Here is a 19,743-nt window from a genome sequence, read left to right as displayed (position 1 = left end):
TGTATATTCTTAATAAATAATAAAACCTAGTTTATTTAAGGGGTGACATGCTTTAGCCACTAGTCAGAACTTGAAATACTTTATTTTCTAGGAAAGAGAATTCTCCTCGTCCCCTTGCTGAATATACTCTTCTTAAGGCTTTTTTGCCAAGTACAGGGAGGCATGGTGGGACTTTTACCTCTACTTGGCAGTCAGTGCTCAGGCCCTCCCCAAGGTTCCTGTGCCACATGGAGGTTCCGCCCTCTCCTTGGCGCTTACTATGTGCTGCTTCCTCTTCCAGCTTCCCTTCACTGGCGGTGCTGCTTGCCTTAGGGAGAGCAAGTGCTCTAGGTTAGGCAGAAAGTCTGATTAAAAAGAGATGCTTATGGGAACTAAGCAACCATACTGTCCACAGCTCCTGAGAGATGCCAGTGGCGATGGTCCACTTCTCCATGTGAACTGTTCGGGAGTTTTAGTCCCAGATTTTAAAAAGAGTTGATGTAGTTTTTCTCTCTGTCCCCAAGGATTTTGGCTGAATGCAGTTACTCTAGGGCTAGAAACTAGGGCACATTAAGAAAGTTGTGACAGTCTTTTTAGTATGTACCAAATGCAGGGTTTTTTTTTTTAATATAAAATGCTTTATATTAAACACTGTACTGTGTTTGTTGTATGGGGTTAACAAGGCTAGGGTCCTTGGGTATCTCTCTTCAAAAGTTTTTACTCCCTATGTTCTTGTTAGTATTTGATGTTTCTAGGGGTACCATATCATCCCATTCAAAAGAAATGCAAACTGTGGCTTATAGAGTGAAACCAGACGTATATGATGGATGGATAGTTTACAGTGTGCTTATTGCTGCTTTGTTATTGTTAGTGTTGAGAGTTCCTGTGCTGTATGGAATTCAACACTAATGTGCTATAAGTATGGAGCTGGGTATGTGGAACATTTGCAGGGAAGTTTGTTTCTCCGCTTGTTTTTCCAGGGGTATTCGAGATGACATTGAAGAGGAAGATGACCAAGTGAGTTCCTATGCAGTATTTCTTTTACTTTTACCCCACAAAGTCTGTACTGGGGACAAGCTAGAGCTTGCCTTCACTGAAATGGCCATTCCTGACGTTCAGCAGGGAATGTCATTTGACTTGCTGCTTTTCTGCGTGTGTGACCAGTTGGTAATATAAAGATTCATGTGACTTTCCCCCCTGTTGAAGATGGAACTTTTGATCCACTATGATATCAAAAGCAAATATGAGCTTTATTCAGCTTGACTTTTTTAATCCAAAGTTAATGTTTGTTCTGATAAAGAGTAGAGTAGAGTGGGATCTACGGAGGGACTCGAGCAACATCTAACCTCTACCTGTTTCTAAGAGTTCTGTTCGTGATTCTTGTGTTTCAAGATGGAACATTAATTAAATGACTGTCCTTTAGTTTTTTTTTTCGTTAGTGTTTTTTTTTCCCCTTTCAGTTGTGGGATGGTGAGAAGGGAACCAGAGTGAGCCTTTCCCAGATTTGTGACCCTTCTAATCAGTGTCACCTTCCAAACTTGGATTGGTAAAGCCACAGCATGTGTTCCACAGCTCTGGGCAGGGTAGGTAGACACCCCACCCGAGGAAGGCTGTGGAACAGACAGATAACAGAAGTCTTCCTTTAAGCAAAGCTAAAGCATTTGATGGTGTAACCGTCTCGTTCATTCCTCTGTCCCTCTGAATACTGCTCTTGTTAAAGGAATCATTGCCAGTAAGAGTCTTGGTAGGTATTTAAACTGTGCAGTTATCTGTACACTTATGCACTAATTACAGGAGCAGAAATGTTCTCGTTTATACTTGGGTCTGATTATGTTCTTGTGCTTTCCTGCAGGAAGCTTATTTTCGGTACATGGCAGAGAATCCAACTGCTGGTGTGGTTCAAGAGGAGGAGGAGGATAATTTGGAATATGATAGTGATGGAAATCCAATTGCACCTTCCAAAAAAATCATTGATCCTCTTCCTCCCATTGATCATTCAGAGGTATGGTGTTTCTTGCTGAATTTGACTCCTCTGTCAAGCTGATACAGATTTCTTTAGCTTTAATATTTAGGTTTTCCCAGTATCCTGATTCGTACTCCTTATTATGTCATGAGACTATTTCTTTGGGGTCTTGTCATCTTTACCAAATGGTTGAGTCAGAAGGTGACTGAGTGGTTGAGACTTTGTAGCCTATACTATTGAAGGTACGGCTCAGTCACTTGCTCACATTCAGTTTTTTTCAAGCAATTGTACTTGTTTTCTACACCATCACTTACCATCTTCATCTCACAGTGGGTCCGTGGGCCTACATTTGCTTTTTTAAAAATTTATTTATTTGTTTATTATTTTTAAAATTTATTATTATTTTTTAAATAAATTTATTTATTTTATTTATTTTTGGCTGTGTTGGGTCTTTGTTGCTGTGTGCGGGCTTTCTCTAGTTGTGGAGAGCGGGGGCTACTCTTTGTTGCAGAGCATGGGCTCTAGGCGCGTTGGGCTTCAGTAGTTGTGGCACACGGGCTCAGTAGTTGTGGCTCACGAGCTCTAGGGCACAGGCTCAGTAGTGTGGCACATGGGCTTAGTTACTCTGCGGCATGTGGGATCTTCCTGGACCAGGGCTCGAACCTGTGTCCCCTGCATTGGCAGGCGGATTCTCAACCACTGCGCCACCAGGGAAGCCCCTGCATTTGCTTTTTAATTGCTGTAAATCTTTAGTATTTCTCCCAGATCTGGGGCAGATGAGGGGCTATTCCTTCAAAGTGGAACCAGGAATTACATGGCCCTTAAATCAGGAAAAGGAAATGAGGATATCAGTGTACTCACTTGCGGTGGGGGGGAAATCAGTATTTCATCCAGTTTAAATATCAGACTAGACCTTGCATACAGTGATTCTAGATCTGGAGCAGTGGTTCTCAAAGTGTGGTCCAAGGAGTCCTAGAAGGATCTTTTCACGGAGTCTACAGAGTCAAAAGAATTTTCATAGTAATGCTGAGATCATTTACCTTTTTCACTGTGTCAGCATTTGCACCAATGACTAAAAGCAATGCTGACGCATTAACATGAATCAGGACAGTAGCACCAGTTGCTTCTCCCTGCCAGATCATCACAGTCACACACCACTCTCCCCAAAAAAACCCAAAACAAATACAAACCAGTTTCACTTAACAATATCCTTGATGAAACAGTAAAAATTATTTATCAAATCTTGACCTTTATGTTAACATGTCTTTTTATCCTGTGACAAAATGGGAAGGGCAAATCATTTTTATTGCATGCCAAAATATGACAGTTGTCTCAAGGAAAGGCACTTAGGTGTTCGAGTTGTGAGCTAAGCTAGCTGCTTTTTTTTCATGGAACACCATTTTCACTTGAGAAAATAGATGACACTTCAAGGAAAACAAAAGTGTCTATTGCCAGTGATAGAAAATCAAGCTTTCAAGCAAAAATTAGAATTTGGGAAACATATTCACCACAGTGAGCTTGATAGCTTTCTAATACTTAAAGTCTGTGGATAATCAACCATGTTATATGTAGTTTTTTAATTATATAATGAAATGTTTTGGATGATCTGCAGACCATCTCAGTGAACCACTGTTTTCAAATGGCCCATACACAATGTTACAAAATCATGCATGAGTAAAGGCTCCATTCAAAGTGCATGATAGACCGATGAATTATAATGTAACAGAATGTAAAAGTTCGTTGATACAGTTTCAGATTACACAATGAAAAAAATCTTTAAGAAATGTCCACTTGTCAAGGTTTAGTGTAGTATTGAAGAAGAGTTAAAGTCCACAAGCATCTGAAAAGATTATTAATAACTACTCCTGTCCCTTTTCCAACTACATATCTTTGTGAGGACAGATTTTCTCCCTTGGGTTTAATCAGAACAACATTGCAACAATTTGAATGCAGTAGGAAATATTTTCTTAGTCAAACATTAGAAAGATTTGCAAAAATGTAAAGGGATGTTAAAAAAAAGTTACTTTTATTAAAGCATTTATGTTAAAGTGTGATGGGTTTGTTGTGGGGTTTTTTTTAACACCTTAATTGGAGTATAATTGCTTTACAGTGTTGTGTTAGTTTCTGAATCGCCTATGTGCATACGTATATCCCCATATCCCTTCCCTCTTGTGTCTCCCTCCCACCCTCCTTATCCCACCCCTCGAGGTGGTCGCAGAGCACCGAGCTGATCTCCCTGTGCTGTGTGGCTGCTTCCCACTAGCTATCTGTCTTACGTTTGGTCGTGTATATATGTCCATGCCACTCTCTCACTTCGTCCCAGCTTACCCTTCCCCCTCCCCTTGTCTTTAAGTCCATTCTCTGTGTCTTTGTCTTTATTCCTGTCCTGCCCCTAGGTTCATTAGAACCATTTCTTTTTTTAGATTCCATATATATGTGTTAGCATATGGCATTTATTTTTCTCTTTGTGACTAACTTCACTCTGTATGACAGACTCTAGGTCCATCCACCTCACTACAAATAACTCAATTTCGTTTCTTTTTATGGCTGAGTAATATTCCATTGTATACATGTGCCACATCTTCCTTATCCATTCATCTGTCGATGGACACTTACGTTGCTTCCATGTCCTGGCTATTGTAAATAGAGCTGCAGTGAACATTGTGGTACATGACTCTTTCTGAATTATGGTTTTCTCAGGGTATATGCCCAGTAGTGGGATTGCTGGGTCATATGGTAGTTCTATATTTAGTTTTGTAAGGAACCTCCATACTGTTCTCCATAGTGGCTGCATCAATTTACATTCCCACCAACAGTGCAAGAGGGTTCCCTTTTCTCCACACCCTCTCCAGCACTTATTGTTTGTGGATTTTTTGATGGTGGCCATTCTGACTGGTGTGAGGAGATACCTCCTTGTAGTTTTGATTTGCATTTCTCTAATGATTAGTGATGCTGAGCATCTTTTCACGTGTTTGTTGGCAATCTGTATATCTTCTTTGGAGAAATGTCTATTTAGGTCTTCTGCCCATTTTTGGATTGAGTTGTTTATTTTTTTGATATTGAGCTGCTTGTAAATTTTGGAGATTAATCCTTTGTCAGTTGCTTCGTTTGCAAATATTTTCTCCCATTCTGAGGGTCGTCTTTTCATCTTTTAAAAATAAATTTATTTATTTATTTATTATTCTTGGCTGTATTGGGTCTTCACTGCCGTGTGTGGGCTTTCTCTAGTTGTGGCCAGTGGGGGCTACTCTTTGTTGCTGTGTGCGGGCTTCTCATTGTAGTGGCTTCTCTTGTTGTGGAGCACGGGCTCTAGGCACGCGGGCTTCAGTAGTTGCTCACGGGCTTCAGTTGTTGTGGCTCGCGGGCTCTAGAGTGCAGGCTCAGTAGTTGTGGCGCACGGGCTTAGGTGCTCCGCAGCATGTGGGAATCTTCCTGGACCAGGGCTCAAACCCGTTTCCCCTGCATTGGCAGGAGGATTCTTAACCACTGTGCCACCAGGGAAGTCCCCTTTCATCTTTTTTATGGTTTCCTTTGCTGTGCAAAAGCTTTTAAGTTTCATTAGGTCCCATTTGTTTTTGTTTTTATTTTCCTTTCTCTAGGAGGTGGGTCAAAAAAGGATCTTGCTGTGATTTATGTCATAGAGTGTTCCCCCTGTGTTTTCCTCTAAGAGTTTTATAGTGTCTGCCCTTACATTTAAGTTTTTAATCCATTTTGAGTTTATTTTTGTGTATGGTGTTAAGAAGTGTTCTAATTTCATTCTTTTACATGTAGCTGTCCAGTTTTCCCTGCACCACTTATTGAAGAGGCTGTCTTTTCTCCATTGTATCCTCTTGCCTCCTTTATCAAAGATAAGGTGACCATATGTGCGTGGGTTTATCTCTGGGCTTTCTATCCTGTACCATTGATCTATATTTCTGTTTTTGTGCCAGTACCATACTGTCTTGATTACTGTAGGTTTGTATTGTAGTCTGAAGTCAGCCTGATTCCCCCAGCTCCGTTTTTCTTTCTCAAGATTGTTTTGGCTACTTGGGGTCTTTTGTGTTCCCATACAAACAGTGCAATTTTTTGTTCTAATTCTGTGAAAAATGCCATTGGTAGTTTGATAGGGATTGCATTGAATCTGTAGATTGCTTTGAGTAGTATAGTCATTCTCACAATGTTGATTCTTCCAATCCAGGAACATAGTATACCTCTCCATCTGTTTGTGTCATCTTTAATTTCTTTCATCAGTGTCTTAATAGTTTTCTGCATACAGGTCTTTTGTCTCCCTAGGTAGGTTTATTCCTAGGTATTTTATTCTTTTTGTTGCAAAGGTAAATGGGAGTGTTTCCTTAATTTCTCTTTCAGATTTTTCATCATTAGTGTATAGGAATGCAAGAGATTTTTGTACATTAAATTTTGTATCCTGCTACTTTACCAAATTCATTGATTAGCTCTAGTAGTTTTCTGGTGGCATCTTTAGGGTTCTCTATGTATAGTATCGTGTCATCTGCAAACAGTGGCAGTTTTACTTCTTCTTTTCCAATTTGGATTCCTTTTATTTCTTTTTCTTCTCTGATTGCTGTGGCTAAAACTTCCAAAACTATGTTGAATAATAGTGGTGAGTGTGGGCAACCTTGTCTTGTTCCTGATCTTAGAGGAAATGGTTTCAGTTTTTCACCATTGAGAATGATGTTGGCTGTGGGTTTGTCATAGATGGCCTTTATTATGTTGAGTTAGGTTCCTGGGTTTGTTGTTACTTTATCATGAATTATAAATTTAAAATTTGTTTGTTTTAAGTTTAATACAGTAAATATCAATAGATTTAACCTACATAAACAAAAGCTCATTGTGTTTCTGTTAAGTGTAAAGGGTACCTGACACTAAAAAGTTTGAGAACTACTGATCTAGACTGGAGTATGGGTTATATTCAGCTTTTTAAATATTTCCTTTTGCACAGCTGTTACCACATAAGGAGTTGGCATTTTACATGTGGCAAGTTAAACTAAATATCTGAAACTGATCTAGGAGGATGCATGCATGATGAAGAGTGAAAAGCTAATAAGGAAAAGCTCAAATATTTGAAATATTCATTTAATAAAATATTTGAGATATTTGACAAAGTGCTCAAACTTCATTATCCTGCCTGGGGTATCCCACAGTTGTCTTAATATAATGAGAACTCTGCCAGGAGAGATCAGATATGAAGAAAGGATACCCCTTTCTTCACATTCTTCTTTTTTTTCCCTCTCTTCTGGGTTAAAAAAAAAATGGTGTGTAAAAAATTTACATATTTATAGATTTTTGTGAACAAAGACAAATATTCTTGTCCTCATGGACCTTCTGTTCTGGTAAGAGAAGAGAACTGAAGAAAAGGGCTTAGTGCAGCATTGTGGGGAGCATAGCAAAAGGTCCTGTTAATAATGCCAAAGGAAAACTAAATTCTTTCTTTTTGTTGATAGTACCATAGAAAGAATTAATTTTAGGCTGTATCTAGAGTTATGAAATTTTTGACCACATATGAAAGGCTTAAGTTCTCCTTAAAAAATAAGTTTATTGTAGACATATCATGTCAGAAAGAGAATCATTTAGCCAGATTCATATGTGGTAATATGCTAGTGTTTTGTATTCTTAGTACAGTAAGCTATGAAAGATTAGCAGAAATGACTTCTTCCCTCTTTGGAATTGGAAATGCTTGGCCATACGTTTCTTAAAAGTTATGTAAACAGTTCCATGTTTTTAAAAAGAATGGAATTCCCTCTAAAGGTAGAGCTCTCCCCAAAGGAAATATTAGAAATGTTTTTAAATGCCGAGATCTAGGTGAACAGCTTACTGCAAAACATATTTAAATGTTATATGATGGAATATCTGAGTCCTTTTTGGCATTAGAGATTCCCTAGTCTGCATCAAGGCTGTTCAAACCTGAGGTGTCCTAAGCGTCTCTTTAGGAAGTAGATTGGTATTTATATTGAAAACAGGAATAAGAAAAAGTACTTTTCGGGATTTGTGTCATGAATGAATGAATTCCTTTGTTCTCTCTAGCTGGTTATGGCTTTACTTGTATAATATTTGTGAAAGGTTATTTTGCATTAAAATCAAACTTACAGGATTGACTCTTGAATTCTAGACTAACTTTGAATAATTGGACCTGCAGATTGACTATCCACCATTTGAAAAAAATTTTTACAATGAACATGAAGAGATAACCAACCTCACCCCACAGCAGCTAATAGATCTCCGGCATAAGCTCAATCTTCGGGTAAGTCAGCCATTAAGGCAAATATTCATATTAATGTTAATTAGTGCAGGGTTAGTATTACTGCTTATCCAAACTGAAATAATCTTGAATTTCTTTTCTAATAGTCCCTGAACTATCTTTGATAAAGTAATAATTAGATCCCTTGGGCTCTTGTGTCTTGATTTTGTTGTTTTAGTCTTATAGCTGTTTTAGGATAGGATTATTCTTTCTTTCATGTGATACACATGAATGCTATATGTATGTGTTCAGTCAACTTTGTGTGTTGTGTTGGAACAATAGGTCATGTGACCTTAAAACTAATCAGCAAGTATTTCTGCAGTGAGAACAGTATGCTAAGAACTGCGTTGGGTGGGCTAGAGATGAAGGCAAGGGGTCCCCATCTTCAGGAAGAGGAGAAAAGATTAATAGATGTGGACAATACTGGAAGTTTTAGACTATTTCGAAATTAAGATACACTTGCTTCTCAAACTATATACAGCACGCATTTTTAATGAGAAGAAGAAATTAACAACTTTAAAATATGCATGTACTAATATCAGAATAATAGTTTAAAATGTCCACTAAAAAGCTTTGGGTTGCACACTGACCACATTGTTTAGGGTGCTGCTAGATGTTACGTGAAACACACAGATAATACAGTGATGTATGCTCTTGTGTGGACAACTTTCTGGCCTTACCCAGTTGCTATGTGATGTTTGAACTTGTGTTTTCTGAGGGGTAGGTGGGTGGGAGGGTGGATGGGTGTGTGTGTGTGTACGTACTTGTCTGTTTTCTAAGAAGTACCCCTTCAAAAAAACTTTTAAGTGAAATCCTGATTGGAAATACCAGCATCACCTGAGAAGCCTTGATGGAGGTGGAGCCCAGTTCTTCACCTGGGTGCAGTTCAAACAACGTTTGGCAGTGTCTGGATCATCACTGAGCGGGATGTTAGCTCTTCAGGCATCACTGAAATTGGAGACAGTAGACAATATCTTTGTAACTAGTGGGTATAGACGTGTCTGAATTTGGAGCTCATTTGCACTCTTTATTTCAAGAGTAAATTTTATTTTTTCTACCACCTGGTTAATAGTTATTCGTGGCTTTTTCCAATTTACTGAACATCTTTTTATTTCTTAAGAGAAAATTAATTTTGATTTAAGAGATTTCTAGGCCCTTAATCATTTAAAATGATATGACCATTATCTCAGGAATATTTATCTTGGAGTTTTTTATATGAGGTTTTTAGACCTGTTATTATTTGAATTTTACCTTTTCAAACAGTGTAGGCTATTAGCTACAGACTTATATTTTCACTTCTTCATACTCCAACTAAATGCTAGGTAGATACAGGCAAATATTCTTGAACTTCTAATGCTGTTTGTTTTGAAGTACAAGTCATTCCTGCAAGTTGTCTTTATCTCTAGGTTTCTGGTGCTGCACCTCCTAGACCAGGAAGTAGTTTTGCTCATTTTGGGTTTGATGAACAACTTATGCACCAGATTCGGAAATCTGAGTACACACAGCCCACTCCAATACAGTGCCAGGTAAGTAAAACATACTGAAAGAAAAATGAAGTAAAATGACATTGTGACTTTTTTTTTTTTTAACAAACAAGTCAAAGCAATGAAAGTGTTTAGTATAGAACTGTATTGACATGGATAGAATTTTTGAAACGTTTAAAAATGAAAGGGCAAAAGTGAATTTTTTACCACTCTTAAGAAGTTGCTGGCTGTTCTCACCTTCTGAGGTGGACTGCATTCTGTCTATGGAATGTGTGTCTTTCTAAATAAACTGCTTTCCCTTTACTATGGCTGGCTCTGGAATTCTTTCCTGTGCAAAGCCAAGAAAGGACCCTCACTTGGCAGCCTGTCCTAGGAACTTGCCTGAGACCTAGGACATGAGGTGGTCTTCTCGCACTCCGCACTTTTCCTTTGATTATAAAAAATGTAGTCAGCTTAGTTCTTGGGGCAGAGCCCTCCTGCCTGCCCACTTGTGTCTTTCACAAGCATCCTATATTAATAAATCTACTTAACCTATTTTAAAAAAAACGTTGCTAAGGGGCTGGGAAATGTTCTCTTGTGTCTGATAAATGTCTTGAAAATATGATCTGAAGAAAATAGTTCATTAGGCCTAGACTGAACAAAATAAAATTTGTGCATGGAGAAGTTTAGCACTGTCAATTACGAGGATTCCTTTGTCCATGGCCTGAAAATTCTCATTTATAACTGAAAGTAATAGCTTCTGTTTCTCATTTATATATGGATTTTATTCATTTCTATGCAGTTCAGTATGTGGATGAGACAGTCTCTACCTTCACAAGGGGGACAAATTTTAAAAAATTTTAGCAATGATAATATTTCCTACAGATCAAGAAGTTTATGGGAATTCCAGGTATTTCTTGTTATTCCATAGCCAGTTATGCATAGCCCAGGACATTTTTGTTCCATTGGAAATAAATGTCATTAATAGTCATTTACCCTTCCATAGAATTTCCTTCAGCACATCTTTAAAATTGAAAGTTTGGAGTGGATTTTTTTTTTTTCTTTTTCTCTAGGGTGTACCTGTGGCATTAAGTGGTAGAGACATGATTGGTATTGCCAAAACAGGCAGTGGGAAAACTGCGGCCTTTATCTGGCCCATGTTGATTCATATAATGGACCAGAAAGAATTGGAACCAGGTGATGGACCAATTGCAGTGATCGTGTGTCCTACTAGGGAGCTTTGTCAGCAGGTATGTGCTTTGTGTAGAAGACCCCCTCCATGTGTTAACCGATAAGAGACTAGCCAGTCAAATGGGTAGAATTACCAGGAAACTTTTTTTTTTAATTGTAGTGAAATACACAAAATTTACTATTTTAGCCATTTTTAAATGTACTGTTAAGTGGCATTAAGTACATTCACATTGTTGTGCTACCAGGAAACTTCTGGAAAATATTACGTGTTACAGATTTTCTGTATAACCAAATTATATGGGAACTGTATTGTAAGTTTTCCTCCTGGGTTAATTCATTCTGTTTGGTAGGAGGGCAGTAACAGGGTCAGGAAGAGGAGTGAAAAAGAATAATCACAGCAAGATTTTAGATAGCCTGTTAAGATATGATAATGGTACTCTGTTCATTTACTTCATAAGTAAAATGGTATTTTTAAAGCATTTTCTAGCTTTTGATTTTCTATTGACATCGCATTCTGTGTGTTTTTCATAGCTCCCTTTTGGGTTATGACAGAGGTATCTGTTAGTGTCACAGTTTGTTAATACGTCGTTATGTCAACTTTGTAGATCCACGCAGAATGCAAGCGGTTTGGGAAAGCCTATAATCTCCGATCAGTGGCCGTGTATGGAGGAGGGAGCATGTGGGAGCAGGCCAAGGCCCTTCAGGAAGGGGCAGAGATTGTTGTCTGTACACCAGTAAGTATGTCTTGGGTTTAAATAGCTTATCAGCCTCTCTTGGTATGAAAAAAAATGGTTAGTTGTTGGAGGGCATTTCCCCTAAAATGTGGTAAAGCAGGATTAAGAATACTCTGATGCAATGACAGCTGGTGGCCTTGGTTTAATTTTGATTGCTAGCCTAAAATAGCAGTCCAATAAGATTCTCTCTGCTACGAATTCCCCTCTATAGCAAACAGTTTTTCTTATGCTCTCCTAGAAAAGGGATCCATGCTTACTGAGAGCACCAAGGATCAGAAAGTTGTTCAGGGTATGGTCAGAACTGCCTAGAAGATTGTAGTTTAAACATTAAAACCCATTAATAAGGCTTTAACTTAGGTAATTTCAGAATGCCTCACAAAAAATAGTACTGACCACCTTTCCACAGTTTAAATCAAAATTAATGTAAAGGGGGCTTCCCTGGTGGCGCAGTGGTTGAGAATCTGCCTGCTAATGCAGGGGACACGGGTTCGAGCCCTGGTCTGGGAAGATCCCACATGCCGCGGAGCAACTAGGCCCGTGAACCACAAATAAATAAATAAAAAGCCAAGCATTTGAAGCCCTTTAAAAAAAAAAATTAATGTAAAGGAAGAATCCCGTTGAGTTTTCAGATTTTCTGTTCTTTTGGGCTCTGTAGTGCGTAAAGTCTAGTGTCTATTACGGTCTAAGACTGGAGTTATTAGCACTTTTGCCAGGAGTGGAACTCTAGAAAGTTCTTGTAAATGCCTTTAATTATACAATCGGCCCTCCACATTGGCAGGTTTCCCTGTGAGTTTCACCAACCAAGGATTGAAAATATTCAGGGGAAAAAAATTCCAAAAAGCAAAATTTGAATTTGCTGCATGCTGGCAACTATTTACATGGCATTTACGTTGTATTAGGTATTATAAGTAGAGATGATTTAAAATATACAGGAGGGTGTGTGTAGGTTGTATGTGCAAATACTCCTTCATCTTGTTTAAGGGACTTGAGCGTCCTTGTGGGAGGTGAGTGTGGGTGATCTGGAACCAGTGTCCAGCTGATACTGGGATGACTATGCTTACTATTCATTTTCTGGATCTCATAGGGTCGACTTATTGATCATGTGAAGAAGAAAGCGACCAACCTTCAAAGAGTCTCTTACCTTGTGTTTGATGAAGCAGATCGCATGTTTGACATGGGATTTGGTACGCCGTGAATACCTGTTTCTTCTGTCCCCATCCTCATGATATTAGTTTTTTCCATGTCTTTCTAGACTTAATTATTTCTCTGCATGAGAGAAGCTAAAAAATACTCCTGGATAGGGTTAGACCATAGAGAGATTGCTAAGACATTAACTATTTTTAGGAGTTTTTTCAGGAAAAGTATGTTAGGCTTAACTGGGTTGAGGACATTTGAAAGTACCTGTGAATATAAGGGGAATATCGTCTCTAGGCTTTATTTATTCATATGCCTTTGTGGAGGTCAAGGTCTGTGTTCTTAGGTAGGTGGATGTTGTATCATTCAAGGCCTTTTGCTTTCCTGTCCTCCTTGACTTAACCAGCTGTGTGAAAATTCTAAATAGCTATCCTTATGGATTGGAACATCACTGGGCCCAGCCAGTGGTGCTGGGGTAAGTGTTTCTGAGTTTCATACTGAGTGATAGGTCTAGGAGTTCCAGAATCTCCTTAATTCTTATAATGTCTCATGTGAAGATTTTTACTAAAATGACTTTTTCCAGGCATCCCAAACTGTCATAGAGGTATGATACTAATTTTACTGTTCTACTTCTTCCAGAGTACCAGGTGCGATCCATAGCAAGTCATGTCCGTCCTGACAGACAGAGTACGTATGAAGCAGTTTCATTAAGCCACGTTTGTACTCAGAATAAACACCTATATATTTTATAAGCACTCACAGCTATGGCAGCAAAAATGATCATGTGTGTTCTAGTGAGGAACCATAAAGGGGAAGATAATGATGGTGACAGGACCTTAGAGATCATTAGATAGAACTTGCTCATTTTTATAGATGATGAAATCAGGGCTGAGGATTAAATTACTTGTCCTAATTCATAAAGTTTTATCACTGGCTAGAGGCAATACACAGTGCAGATATGCTGATTTGAAGTCAAGAGCCTTTTTCTGAACCATGCCAACAACCCCTGTCTTAAAATGCATAAAGTTAGAATAAGGGCAAGTCTTTTTTTTTCCTTAGTGAATTAATTTTTAAACTAAATTTAAAGTTCAGGTGGGTTTATTTTTTTAAAAACTGAGCAGTGTCAGTGGGAAGCTTAGTGGGTATTCAAAAAAGAAGTCATATTGTTTCTTTAACAGAATTTACTTTACCTTTTAGCTCTCTTATTCAGTGCAACTTTTCGGAAAAAGATTGAAAAACTGGCCAGAGACATCCTGATTGACCCTATTCGTGTGGTGCAGGGGGATATTGGAGAGGTAACCCTAAGCAGGGCTGGATAGGATCCCAGTGGGTTATTTCTCTTACTATGGTGACATGGAATTAATTTCTTGCTGTTGAGAGGAAAAAATGTTGTGCATTTACAGATGAGGCACCATGTTTCAAATTTGCTTTAAAAACACCAGGGTTGGGGGGAATAGGTGAAACATGATTATCAAAATGTTAATAATTGTTGAAGCTTGGTGATGGATACATGGGAGTTGATTTTGTTCATTTTTCTCTTTTTGAATGTTAAAGTTTTTTCCAGAATAAAAGGTTATTTAAAAAAAAATATTTTGGGGGGGGGAAAGCAAGTTTTGCCCGAAAGACCACTGGTCAGTTAGGATGGAACTGACATCGTAAGTGATTGTGGGAGTAGGCCTGCACAGCGTGGAGTGGGGAGATTTGAAAGGCCTGGTGAAAATGAGTTAAGGGTTTTTTTTCCTTACCTATAAATATGTCCTACGTGGAAAATTTCTCTGAATTGCGATTTGGAAATCAATTAAGGCTGCTTTGAGAATTCCTTAGTTTGCTTGGTATATTTATTAAAGTTCTGTGCAGTTAGCTTTTTGACATTGTCTGCTTTTCATCGCTGAGTGCCTTCTACATGCATGTATGAGTTGTACTAGGAACACTAAGTGGGAAGGACAGAAAAGGAGCTTACTCTATTGGGAATGATCTGAATAGGCATATAGAAAAGTATTGAGCAAAGCACTGGGGCTTACAGATTATTAGGTATAGGTACACGTCAGGGGAGGTGGAGAGCAGTGTGATTTGCTAAGGGATGTAAAATTTGAGCTACACTTGACTTGCTGAAGAAAGGCCCAAGGAAAAGAGGGATTATTCAAGGTTCTTTCAGATGCAGGTAGAAAATGTGATGGCTGGTCCTAATTCAGGTGCCCTGTGGCACAAATGTCACAATTATCTTTTTCATGTATTTCTTTTCAGGCAAATGAAGATGTGACTCAGATTGTGGAGATTCTGCATTCTGGGCCTATTAAATGGAACTGGCTCACCCGGCGTCTAGTGGAGTTTACCTCTTCAGGAAGTGTCCTCCTGTTTGTTACTAAAAAAGCCAATGCTGAAGAGCTAGCCAATAACCTTAAACAGGAGGGTCATAATCTTGGCCTGCTCCATGGTGACATGGATCAGAGTGAAAGAAACAAGGTTATTTCAGACTTTAAGAAAAAGGACATCCCAGTCCTAGTGGCCACAGATGTTGCAGGTAGGGTATGAATTTCCCCAGTAACCATGCTATAAGGGTGCTGTGTCTTGCTATATAAGACCTTTAATATCTGAGGAGGCTGATTGAAGGCACTCTGCTGGCCTGGCTGGCCATGCCCCGTGGTGCAGCAGTTCAGAGCACAGTGATTACAGTCTGGAGCTCTGGGTACCACTTTTTTTTTGTGTGTGGTACATGGGCCCCTCCCGCTGCGGCCCCTCCCGCTGCGGAGCACAGGCTCAGCGGCCATGGCTCATGGGCCCAGCCGCTCTGCGGCACATGGGATCCTCCCAGACTGGGGCACGAACCTGTGTCCCCTGCATCGGCATGCGGACCCTCAACCCCTGTGCCACCAGGGAAGCCCACCACTTTTCATTTAATGTTCCTCTCTGAAAAAAAGAATCCCTGCAGTTGGAAGACACTTGGGGAAGAAATTGTTTACACAGTCACGTCGTGGGCTATGCCCCTGTTGTGTGTCTGAATATAGTACACATCTTACATTGATTATTTAGTTTGGCATACTTCACTCAAGATCAGAAAAAGTTTTGAAGTGTGAGTTTTGAGTTTGTTCTGCTGAGTTTTAATAGCTACCCTTAAAAACTGGTATTTTCTTGCAGAAAGGAGATCACTTCTCAGCTTCAGGACACATTTGATGTTGGTTTGATTTTTTTTTTTTTTTAACATATTTCTGGTGCAAGAGTGAGGCCACGGCAGCTATTGATAGTAGAAGATAGATGTCCCTTACACACTGAGTTGACCCAGCATCATAGAATGTACGATAGTGGCATTGGTTCTAGAAGGGCAGCTTACGTGCCTGTATCTCAGCGCACCAAACCACGCACTTTGCTTAGATAAGAGGAATGTGGGTTCTTAGGTTAGCATTTGGGGATACTTTGGTGTTTCGGCTCCTGATAAAGAATAAAAGAATTTTGTTTTTTATTTCAGCCCGTGGTCTGGACATTCCTTCAATTAAGACTGTCATCAACTATGATGTGGCACGAGATATTGATACCCATACGCATAGAATTGGCCGAACAGGACGAGCGGGTGAGAAAGGCGTGGCCTATACCTTGCTGACACCCAAGGATAGCAATTTTGCCGGTGACCTTGTCCGGAACTTGGAAGGAGCCAATCAGCATGTTTCCAAGGAACTCCTAGATCTGGCCATGCAGGTGAGGGGCTGGACACACTTCAGGTTGCTCCAGGTTGTAAAACAAAGCGAAAACATTTCAAGATGCCAGAGGCAGATAACATAGAAACATGACAGTAATGTTGGGCGGGCAGCACTTACGAAGTGTAGATTGGTTATTGTAGGACATGAAAACTCATCTGGTCTGCTCATCCTCTCAGCAACATTTATGTTGAAAAGCTTTTCCTTTCTTTGTGCTAAAATCTGTCCCTGTGACATTTCTTTCTGCTTGCCCCATGTCAGTCACACTTGTGAGCAAATTTAATATCAAAGAAAGCTACTAGTCTCCTCACTGCCCTTTTTCTCCAAACAGTTTTTTCTTTGGGGGGCTAAAAATGTATGATGTCTTTTAAAAAAAAAAATGTATTTCACTACTTCTCAGACCTAGATCTCAGACCTTTGACTACACTGCTTACCAGTTTAAAACTGAGTGAGGCATTCTACTGAATTAAATCTTGAGTTGTCTTAATACACACAGTCCCCAAATTACAAATGGATTTGGGATATACATTCTGATAGTAGAGACTTATGTGTTTTTCAAATTCATAGGCCAGCCTACAGAACTGTTCACCCATAATGCAGTTGTACTGTGGTACTGCCCGTGCTTCCAGACCTGGGAGTAAAGGACCTGCATTGCAGGGGAGAATAGAATAATGTTTCCTTTCCTCTCCTGGAGAGCCAATCCTGAACTAAATACAAGATGTATTTTGTCTGTGGCATTTTCCTACATCTCATTGTGCCTCAGGCTTTCTCTGTTCTCAGACTGATCAGCTTCCCTGATTAGCACCTTGCCCAGCCTGCCCTACCTGCCCTACCTTTCAAGTACTTTTTTTTTTTTTTAATAAATTTATTTTTGGCTGCGTTTGGTCTTCGTTGCTGTGTGCGAGCTTTCTCTAGTTGCAGTGAGCAGGGGCTACCCCTCGTTGCGGTGCGTGGGCTTCTCATTGCAGTGGTTTCTCTGTTGTGGAGCACGGGCTCTAGGTGCGTGGGCCTCAGTAGTTGTGGCATGTGGGCTCAGTAGTTGTGGCTTGCGGGCTCTAGAGCGCAGGCTCACTAGTTGTGGCACATGGGCTTAGTTGCTCCGCAGCATGTGGGATCTTCCTGGACCAGGGCTCGAACCCGTGTCCCCAGCATTGGCAGGCGGATTCTCAACCACTGCGCCACCAGGGAAGCCCTCAGGTACTTTTGAGTGTAACGTGATTGTCAGATAAAGCTCTAACCTCCCCCAGGGATGTTATATATAGATTGTCTGAGAAATAGAGAATAAATTCATTTTCCTCAAGGAAGTTAGAAATGGCCAGAGTAACAGCTCTGCATTTGAGGTGTATCTTAGTTACTTCCCTTCCTGGAGCCCCTGAAGGAAGGAAGGAGCAGTAAAAGGAAGCCTTAGATAAGGCTCCTGACAAATATGATGGGTGAAGCTACCAAAAAGAAGCTAATCTGTGGTACCTGTGAACAGTTCCTCCTTTGCTATAGATACATTCGCAAAAGATGAAACAAAAAGTTCTTCCCATTTAGTTTCCTCTTTGATCTTGTCCCGTTCCTCTGGGCGCCTCTTCCTCCCATGTCTTAACCTTGAATTTTGTTCAATGCAGAATGCCTGGTTTCGGAAATCCCGCTTCAAAGGAGGGAAAGGGAAAAAGCTGAACATTGGCGGAGGAGGCCTAGGCTACAGGGAGCGGCCTGGCCTCGGCTCTGAGAACACGGTGAGTCCTGGATGTTAGGATTATTCTCGTCTGAGAGCCTCTTAATGTGACTTTCTATTGAAGAAGCACCTATGTGTCCTCCACTGACTAGGTATGCTCAGGATACCAGTTTAGATTAGCAGTGGTTCTTAAACTGTGGTCCCTGGACCAGTAGCAAATGCAGACTCGTGCCCCACCCTAGACCTGGTGAATCCAGTTCCGGAGGTGGGGCCCAGCAGTCTGTTCACCAGCCCTCCAGCACTGGCCTAGAGCCGCAGGGTCACTCTGTAAACTCCAGCTACAGCTTGTAACTAAACTCAGGAATGATTCCTACACTCTGGGAAATCGAACCAGAGATATGAGAGCTAGCTTTTCTCACAGAACAGTAACAGAAGCTCCCTGACTGGCTTTCTTAACTTTGTTTCCTGTCACTTTGATTCTTAAGCTAAGGAAGAAAGCTGCCAGTCTCCATTTCTGCATCATCGTAGTTAACTTGGTGTCTTTGTTACATAAATAATCTGTCCCAATGTTACAGTGATGATGATGATGTGGATCATGCAGATGATAGTGGTAACTGATACTGAGAACTTAACATGTGCCAGGGCCAGCCCGAGCAACCACACGTGTTAACTCAGTCTCCACAGCCACTCAGTAAGTACAGATGATAAAACTGAGGCACCCAAGGTTACACTGTGGTGAGTACTGAAGCTGAGATTTCAGACTCATTAGGGTCTGGATTTGGAGCCTGAGCAGTCATATATGTGCTGTACTGCCTTGTGGCCTTTTCAGCTTTAACATAATTTTTACATAATTACATAAACATGTTTATATTTGTGTCTGTAAATAATACCAGGTGATCAGCTTTGGGCTGACCTCATTTCTGACTATTAGGGTTAGTTCCCAGAAATAGTATTATTGGGTTGAAAGGCATAAGCATTTTTAAATGATTCACTACCATGCCTTTTTCTCACAAAACGTAACTTTCTAAAAATCTCCCATTCCCGTTTCAGCTCCCACTTCAGTTCTCAGTACATTGAGGCCCAGTCTGTGGCAGTGGGCTTTCCTACTTACTCTTCCGTCCTCATGAGTGTGTTTATTTTTTAGGACCGAGGAAGTAACAACAATGTAATGAGCAATTATGAGGCCTACAAGCCCTCCACAGGAGCCATGGGAGATCGGCTGACGGCAATGAAAGCAGCTTTCCAGGTCTGAAATGAAGCGTTTAGTTAAAAGAGCTTTCACTGGTAGCTCTTGGGCAGTGATGAGGGGCCCTAGTCTTCCTGAGATGGTAGCTGGCCTTGTAGACTTGATGTTTGCTGGATTTAGGTAGGGCCTTCTCCTGTTTTCAGTTTCGAATATCACCGTAACTGCAGCTTACCTAGACCTGCAGGTGTAGCAGCTAGAGAAACCCCTCTTGCTGGTCATCTACTTCAGTCATGCTCAGGGCTCTCGTCCTACAGCAGGATTGGTGTTCCCTCCCTGCCTTAACAGCCTTCAAGGTTCCAAGGCTCTGGTCATCTGGTTGAGAGTAATTGCCATTTTTTTAGCTAAGACAAGTTTGACTCTGTGTGAGAATTCTGAACCCATCATCCTTCTATACCTCCAGTTAGCTAGCTGGCATCCAGTTAACTAGCTGGGCCATCAAGTTTCTT

The 19,743-nt window shown here is 40.2% G+C and overlaps 1 protein-coding gene across 1 annotated transcript in view; it reads left to right on the top strand.

Annotated features, from left to right (window-relative positions):
- Window positions 1-19,743, top strand: part of DDX42 (DEAD-box helicase 42) — a 55,525-nt gene that overhangs the window by 34,341 nt on the left and 1,441 nt on the right. Inside the window, exons 5-17 of the mRNA XM_081218654.1 lie at window positions 960-996; window positions 1,832-1,981; window positions 8,076-8,180; window positions 9,584-9,703; window positions 10,714-10,890; window positions 11,437-11,565; window positions 12,650-12,749; window positions 13,339-13,386; window positions 13,897-13,994; window positions 14,944-15,220; window positions 16,163-16,389; window positions 18,002-18,112; window positions 19,196-19,297. Of these exons, the coding sequence (XP_081074780.1) occupies window positions 960-996; window positions 1,832-1,981; window positions 8,076-8,180; window positions 9,584-9,703; window positions 10,714-10,890; window positions 11,437-11,565; window positions 12,650-12,749; window positions 13,339-13,386; window positions 13,897-13,994; window positions 14,944-15,220; window positions 16,163-16,389; window positions 18,002-18,112; window positions 19,196-19,297 (1,681 nt within the window). The remainder of the gene's footprint in view (window positions 1-959; window positions 997-1,831; window positions 1,982-8,075; window positions 8,181-9,583; window positions 9,704-10,713; window positions 10,891-11,436; window positions 11,566-12,649; window positions 12,750-13,338; window positions 13,387-13,896; window positions 13,995-14,943; window positions 15,221-16,162; window positions 16,390-18,001; window positions 18,113-19,195; window positions 19,298-19,743) is intronic.

Source organism: Mesoplodon bidens (genome assembly GCF_964165515.1).
Source record: "Mesoplodon bidens genome assembly, chromosome: 19".
Taxonomy (NCBI): Eukaryota; Metazoa; Chordata; class Mammalia; order Artiodactyla; family Ziphiidae; genus Mesoplodon; species Mesoplodon bidens.
The sequence above is the reverse complement of the archived record's forward strand: the minus strand, read 5'-3'. Positions and strand labels throughout refer to the sequence as shown.